Source organism: Acanthisitta chloris, unplaced genomic scaffold (genome assembly GCF_000695815.1).
Source record: "Acanthisitta chloris isolate BGI_N310 unplaced genomic scaffold, ASM69581v1 scaffold29481, whole genome shotgun sequence".
Lineage (NCBI taxonomy): Eukaryota > Metazoa > Chordata > Aves > Passeriformes > Acanthisittidae > Acanthisitta > Acanthisitta chloris.
In genome coordinates this window covers 1-7,812 of record NW_008654791.1, presented here as the reverse complement: position 1 = coordinate 7,812, position 7,812 = coordinate 1, and the positions used below count along the sequence as shown (strand labels likewise).

The 7,812-nt window shown below is 55.3% G+C and overlaps 1 protein-coding gene across 1 annotated transcript; it reads right to left on the bottom strand.

The window, feature by feature from the left end:
• Positions 1–1,049: 1,049 nt before the first annotated feature.
• Positions 1,050–7,773, bottom strand: SH3GL1 (SH3-domain GRB2-like 1; the record flags this gene model as incomplete). The annotated part of the gene is made up of 6 exons (XM_009083683.1): positions 1,050–1,282; positions 3,784–3,837; positions 4,307–4,431; positions 5,936–6,039; positions 6,477–6,635; positions 7,627–7,773. Coding segments are annotated over 6 exons (786 nt in total), but the record flags the coding sequence as incomplete, so codon positions are not given.
• Positions 7,774–7,812: the final 39 nt, after the last annotated feature.

Below are 7,812 nucleotides of genomic sequence, written 5' to 3'. Positions count from 1 at the left end.
GTTGGGGCTGTGGGGCAGGGTTGGGGGCACAGGGGGCACTGACCACCCCAGGCTGGGGCTGTGGGGGCACAGGAAAGGCACATGAGGCCCAGGTGAGCCCCAGCCCTGCAGCACAGGGTGCTGGTGGCTCCTCAGGGAGGGAAGGACATGCTGGGGGAGAGAAGCCACAACGTGCTGTGCCCCTAGGGTCACTCCCCAGGCTGTGGCTTAATTCCTTCCCCCTCCAACTGATCCCCCAACTCGGATGGACTTGGGAGTTTGGAGCAGGAAAAGCCTGAGGTCCAGTCAAATCCATGGGTAGAAGGAGCAGCATCTCCCTTTGGAGTGGAGCTCTGTGGGGAGGGGGAGAACAGCAGGCAGGGAACATCCCTACAGTCCATCCAGGATGGCTCAGAGCCCCAGGAAGGGTTCAGCACCCCAGGAAGGGCTCATCTCCCCAAGAAAGGCAGAAGGAGCATCCCTACTGTCCCTCCAGGATGGCTCAGAGCCCCAGGGAAGGTTCAGCACCCCAGGAAGGGCAGAAGGAGCATCCCTACTCTCCCTCCAGGGTGGGCAGGGATGGCTCAGCACCCCAGGAAGGGCTCAGCACCCCAAGCAGGGCTCAGCACCCGCACTGCAGGGCTGACTTAGTGTTTGGTGGGTGTTGTAGTGTTCCTGTGCCACAGCATCCTGAGCCCCCTGGAGCAGGGAAAACCTGGATCCTGCCTGGAGAACCATGGGGACAGGGGTAGTGTTCCACATAGGGTAGGAGGTTGCCCCTTGGGGATGCTGTTTGTTCCCTGCCACTGGGCCATACATCCCCACGTGGGAAGGACACATCCTGGCTCTCCCAGCTGCCTCATCCAGGTGCTGGACCCAAAGGAAAGACAGGGAGAGGAGACCTGTGACACTGGTGGGGCTGAGAGGGAGAGCAAAGTACCGAAGTTCAAGCACCAGAAGGACAAAAATAAAATCAAGAAAAGAACCAAATTGCTGAAGGGAAGGAGCCGGTGGAGCCTCCTGGCTCTGACCCTGGTGGGGAGCACAGGGAGAGCTGGAGGAGGGACTCGGTGGGAAGGAGGTGGAATGGAGGGGGTGGTGCCGTGTCACTGAGGTAGTGGGACCAGCACTTCCACGTAGTTGAGGGGGAAGAAGCCTGACTGGCCGTTGATCATGCCCTCGTACCAGTTCTCGTCGATCTGGTTGGTCAGAGTGATGATATCTCCCTCCTTGAAGCCTAACTCGCCGTCGTTCTCCGGTTCAAAGTCGTACAGAGCCTTGCAGCAGGGCTGGTCCAGGGGGGCTGGGGGGAAAGGGGGGGACACAGGTGAGCCAGGACCCTCTGCACAGCATGTTCCTCGAGCCCTGGCTCTGCCAGATCCAGGGATTCCTCTCACAGATGCTGGATCCAGGCATGGCACAGGAGCGTGGTGCCACCTGGAGCTTCACCTTGCTCCAAGGGTGAAGTGCTAACTCCAGTTCCTCTTATCCTGTTCCTCCAGCTTCCCTCACACCTTTCTCCCAGCACAAATTGCCTCCACCATCCCAAGCTGCTGTTCCTGCCTGGATTTGCAGGGCTGGTGTCACCTTGCCCTTCACCTTGCTCCAAGGATGAAGTCCCAACTCCAGTTGCTGTTATCCTGTTCCTCCAACTTTCCTCACACCCTTCCCCCAGCATAAATTCCTGCCTCCACCACCCCTTCACCTTGCTTCAAGGATGAAGTGCTAACTCCAGTTCCTCCTATCCTGCTCCTCCAACTTCCCTCACACTCTTCTCCCAGCATAAATCCCAAGCTGCTGTTCCTGCCTGGATTTGCAGGGCTGGTGTCACCTTGCCCTTCACCTTGCTCCAAGGATGAAGTACCAACTCCAGTTGCTGCTACCCTGCTCCCCCAACTTCCCTCACACCCTTCTCCCAGCACAAATCCTTGCCTCCACTATCCCAAGCTGCTGTTCCTGCCTGGATTATGGATTTCCTTCACTCCAAGCTAAACTCTAGTGGGTCTAGTGTGGAGGTGTCCATGCCCAGGGCAGGGGATTGGGAGTAGATGTTCTCTAAAGTCCATTCCAACCTTTAAAATCCTATCAAACTCCAACCTGGATCTGCACACCACGCTGGAAAAGGTGGTGGAAAGCCACATTATCCCTCTGGACATGAGGGAACATGACAGGGAGTTGGGGTTGGCCATGGAGAAGGACCCTCTGCTTTGGAGATGGGACCCCAAGCCTGAAGATGACAGGAGGGAGAGGATAGGACTTGCCACAGGATTTCAAATCAATCAGCAGCTCAGTGTTGTGTGTGAGGCCCCAAAAGTGGGGAGAGACCCAAAGTCTCATTGTCCCATCTCAGCTCCAGGATTTAGGCATCACCTATAGGCTGCAAAGGGATTTTTTTGTGGAAAGAAAGCTGTGCATTGACGTCTTGGGATTCAGCTTTGCAGCTGGAAGGATCCTACTGGAAAGGGACTGAGCTGGAGATGACCAAGGCCTGCAGGACCTCCATGTCCATCCCTGCTGGCCTGGGCTAGAGCTCTCCCAGCCAGGACAAGGGAACAGCCCCAGCAGCCAAGCACATCTGTCTGCTCAATATCCCTGGAAGTGCTTAAGGTCAGCACATCTGGCTGCTAGATATCCCTGGGGGTGTTCAGCCTGGAGAAGAGAAGCTCCAGGGAGACCTCAGAGCCCCTTCCAGTGCCTAAAGGAGCTCCAAGAGAGCTGCAGAGGGAGTCTGGACAAGGGCATGGAGTGACAGGATACAGGGAATGGCTTCCCACTGCCAGAGGGCAGGGAAAGATGGGATATTGGGAAGGAATTCCTCCCTGTGAGGTGCTGAGGCACTGGAATGGATTTCCCAGAGCAGCTGTGGCTGCTCCATCCCTGGGAGAGTTCCAGTGGATTAAGTTTGGAGCAACCTGGGCTAGTGGAAGGTGTCCCTGTTCATGGCAGGGGGTGGAACTAGATGATCTTAAAGTTCCCTTCCAACTCAAACCATTCCATGATTCCACGATCCACAGCAAGAGCATGAGAAGAGCACTCAGAAAACACCAAAAGCAGCAGCCAAGCAGATTGAGACAACTCCCCAAACCACCAGGCTGGTCCCACCACCACATCCCTACACAAGGCTCCTCCTGCCTCCTTTGCTCCATCTCCACCACGAGCCTTCCCCATCTGGGGGATCCCAACCTGGGATCCCAGCAGGACTTATGGACGAATTATGGACCCTACACCACTCCACAACCTCTCTGAGTCTCCTCAAGGCCCAGCTGGGACCACACACCACAAACTCCACGTGCTGAGGCTCTGCCTGCTCCCTCCAGCCTTCCACAGGGGAATGGGGTGGGCAGATGGGAGAGATCCAGGCTGGATGCTTGGAAAACCAGGAAAATCAGGTGTGTGAGAAAAGCATGTGATGATCCCTGTGGATCAGGACATGCCTGCATGATGCTCCAGCTCCTCCAGGTGAGCAGGGCCCAAGTTTTGGGATGGAAAATCCCAACAGAGCTTGGCTGGGTTAATCTGGAGCTCACTGAGCTCAGCTCAGGCTCAGCACTGGAGGGAGAAGCAGCTCCAAGCAGCAAGATCATGATGCTTCAGCTCCTCCAGGTGAGCAAGATTCCACCCAATTTTGGGGTGGAAAATCCCAACAGAGCTTGGCTGGGTTAATCTGGAGCTCACTGAGCTCAGCTCAGGCTCAGCACTGGAGGGAAGAGCAGCTCCAAGCAGCAGGATGAGGGGAGGAGGATGGGGAGAGCAGGATGGGCAGAGCTGATCACACATCATGCAGTGTAGAGGGAGGAAACTCACGGATACTCCTGCTGGAGGTCCGGGACGGCTTGTCGGATCGGAAAGAGGAGGAAGCTGCTTCCAAACAAAAAAGAGACATGCTTAAAACACTGGGAAGTGGAGAGAGGGAAAGGCAGGACCCCAGGGAGGATGTGTTAGGAGAAATGGGGTGGCCCACATGCTGTTAGAAACCCTCCTGCCTTGCCAGGCCTAGGGAGGGAGGGATGCAAAGGGATGGAAGACAAGGAGGGAGAGAGGCTTCATCCTTCCTGTCTGGCACTATCTGGGCACGGACTGGCCCAGGTTTCATCTTCCTGTCTGGCACTGACTGGCCCAGGCTGGAGAGCTCCCTGGGCCATCCCCAAAAGCCAATACAACAAAGGCTGCTGTGTCCCAAGAGAAAACAGCCCAATCCAGAGGCATTTCTGACGTCTTCCAGAGCCACCAGGCACAGCAGAAACATCCTGCACAGGCAGAGTTGTTCCTCTCCATCCCCAGGAGGCTGCTCCAGGGGCTGCAGCACACACAGCTGGGACAACCTCACCTGAGACTTTAGGGGTGGGATTGCAGGAGAAGCCCCCGTTGGATTGGTCAGTGTCTCCAAAGTCGTATGTCTCCCTGGGTTTGGGCTTGTATTCCCTCCTGGGACGTGAGGAGGCCTCCCTCATCCTGCAAGAAGGAGGAGAAATGGGGATGAAGTCAAATGAGGAATGGAATGGGATGAGATCAACACCATATTTTTCCTCTCCAGTGGCTACACAGAGGGGAAAGTGGTCTGGGGATAAGGATCTGCATAACCCTCTGTGCTGGGGGTTTGGAAGTTTGGTCTTGCCCAGGGTTTGGCCTTTTGGGAAGGCCACAGTTCCCAAGCTTTGCTATGGAATGCTGAGGAATTCAGACCAGCAGAGGACACTAGTGCTGTAGTTTGAAAGCTCAGACTTGGCAGGATCCTCCAAGCTCCTCCTAATTCAAACCAGACATAGGATCCACTCAGCAGTTTTCTTGGAGGAGGGAAAGAACAGCATGGCTAGGAGAGAGAAGTTGCCTTGGCTTTATCCAAGGATATCCAGGCTGAGGAAGGCACATTCCTGGCTCTGCAGGGAAGCCACTCCTTCCTCAGCCAAGCTCCTGGCTCAGGTGACACAGAGCAAGTCAGAGCAGCTGTGCAAACCACCTCTCTCTGTGTTTCAACAGCTCCTCCGAGGGTGTTGGCACCTGGCAGCAACCAAAGGTGCCCCAGGGCTGCTGGGGGGTCACACACTCCAGGAAGAGCAGCAAGACCAGACAGCTCCAGGGCTGCTCCCTGTGCCAACACCACCACAGGCACACGTGTGCCTGTCAGCACCAGCTCACCCAGCAACAAGCCACGTTTGCATGTGGCCAGGAGGGAATAGGCTTGGTGGGAAAAGTAGGTTCTGGAGGACCTCAAGGAGGTGGTGGAGGTGCTCTGCTATTGGGCTGTGGTCAACAAGTCATCTTCACTATCTTCTGGGGCTTTAGAGTAACTTTAGATCTTAAGTGAAGCAACTTTCTGGTCTTTAGAGCAAGTGGAGCCTGTGCCATGGATGTCTCTGGGTCATGGGTTTGGCCAAAGTTCAAGTCACAGCTGGAGCTAATAATGGCACAAAGGCTCCAGGCTGGGCAGGTCCAGGTGACACAGGGTGAGAGGCATGTCCAGCTTGTGTCTCTCCAACTGTGTGATGCAACTTCTGACTCAATCCTGGGTCTGGCCAGAAGGCACTTTCTGGGGGATACTCCCACATGGGATCAATGCCTCAAGGAGCCATGAGCCCTTCTCCACCCTGCCAAACTCAACTCCAGTTCAATTGGAAGGAGTAGGTCTGGACTGAAGCTCAACAAGTGGCTTTAGCACCAGAGAATAGATTCCCTGTGAGGTGCTGAGGCACTGGAATGGATTTCCCAGAGCAGCTGTGGCTGCTCCATCCCTGGGAGTGTTCCAGGCCAGGCTGGATGGGGCTTGAAGCAACGTGGGCTAGTGGAAGATGTCTAGAAGACAGAGAGGTGGAACTCCATGACCTTCAAGGTCCCTTCCAACTCAAACCACTGTAGGATTCTGTGATGCCAAGGCAGACTCAGGTGTTTATGGACAAGTACCACAGGGAGAGCTGCTGGCTGTGAGAGCTGGGAGTATCTGTGGCCTCCTGGGACTCACCTGCGTTTGAGTTTCTCCGCGAGCTCGTCCAGTATCTGCACTGCCTGTCTGTGGTAGTCCAGCTGGGCATCCACCAGGGCTGAGAGCTGGCTCACCTGCTCGATCTGTGGGAGTCACACCAAGCTGGAGTCACACCTTGCTGTCCCCAGGGACAGGACACTCCTGCACTGTACTTAGACCTGAGACCACACTGGGGAAGGTGAGCAATGGGCAGATGAGGAGGTTTTGGGTCAAGCTCAGCAGGATACAGGACACCTCCTGCCACTCTGGGCTTTCCCAGCTGTGAGATTCTGCCCAGGTAAGCTGTGCTACCTGCCCAAAGTCACTCCCATGAGCACACTGAGAGAAGACACATGTGGTACAAGCCACAGCCTCTCCTCTGGCCAAGAGCTGGATCAGAACAGGCCTGTCCAGCCATGAGCTGGGTGGAAGGCCAGAACCAAGGACCAGAGTGGGAATGAATGTCTAACCTGTGCATCCCTTGAGAGGTCCCACCCACAGAGACACAGAACCCCTGGAGCTCAGTGCTCCCCACACTCACATCAGTCTCCAGGAGGTTGTGCATACTGGTCTCTGCTACTTCCTTAGACTCCTCAAACTTCTCCATGGCCTGTCGAAGCTCCTCGTCAGGGATCTTGCCTTGTCGCTTCTTCTTGTAGTCAAAGTCCAAGCGTCTGCCCTCCAGTTTCTTCAGGTGGTGCTGGGGACAGGAGCATGGAATCAGAGAGTCAGCAAGGTTGGAGGAGACCTCCAAGGTCATCAAGTCCAGTCATTAACCTGTCACTGCTCTAACCCCTAAACCAGATCCTCCAGCACCAGATCCAGACACCTCTTAAACACCTCCAGGGATGGTGACTCTACCACCTCCCTGGGCAATATTCCAGTGCCTGAACAACCTAAGAGGGAAAACATCTTTCCAAACATCTTCTGTGACTCTGTCTAGGGCCATTCCCTCTAGTCCTCTCCCTGCAGTCATGGCAGGAGAGACAACCCTCACCTCTCTCCCACCCTGCCCGGGAGTTGGCCTCCTTGGCCCCCTGTGCACACTGTTGGCTCCCACTGAGCTGTGCCACCAGCACTGCCAAGTCCCTTTGGGACCAACACCTCCACCAAGATGGAGATGAAGAGGAAAGCAGGAGAAGCCAGAGGTTGGGAGGAGCCAAGCTCTCCTGCTGGAGGGCAGCTCTGGTTACAGGCTGAGTGCATTGGTTTCAGACATCTGATCTCAGAGCACACACTCCTGTGGTCCCACCTTGGCTCCAGGTGGGAGAGAAGCTCCAGGGCATGATGGAGAGCTGCTGTGAGGAGCAGATCCTCAACACATGGACATGGGGAGTGATTTCAGCCCCTTTCCACTGCAGGAGCAGCCTGGGTGTTCCCTACATAAACATTTTGGGAAAGTGAAGAGATGTCCAGCTACTTGCAGCTCCTCAGGAGCTACAGGGATCTCTGGAGATCAGGAATGTGGGTTCTGGGCATTCCCTGACTCTTAGAGCAAGGATGTCTAAATTAGATCTATGAAATCAGGGCAGAGACAAGCACTGGAGCAGCAGTTGGAGGTTATTTTCCCTGGGATAACTCTAAGAGTTGTCTTGACTCCCACCATGGCACAGCATGTGGTTCCATGCACTAAGAACCAGGAGAGTCCAGAAACCAAAGAGATGAGGAAGAAAACCCATGGAGGTGTTTACCTGGATCTCTTTCAGGTCCTTGTCACACAGGTTCTGGAGGGGGTCAATGAAATTCTGTTTGACTTCAATGTCCAGAGAGTCCTTCACCTCAGCCAGGCGCTTCATGGACTCTCCAGCGTCCAGGAGAGCATCACCTTCGGAGGTGGGAGGGAAGAGAGGGAAAAGGGAAGGGAAAGGGAAGGGAAA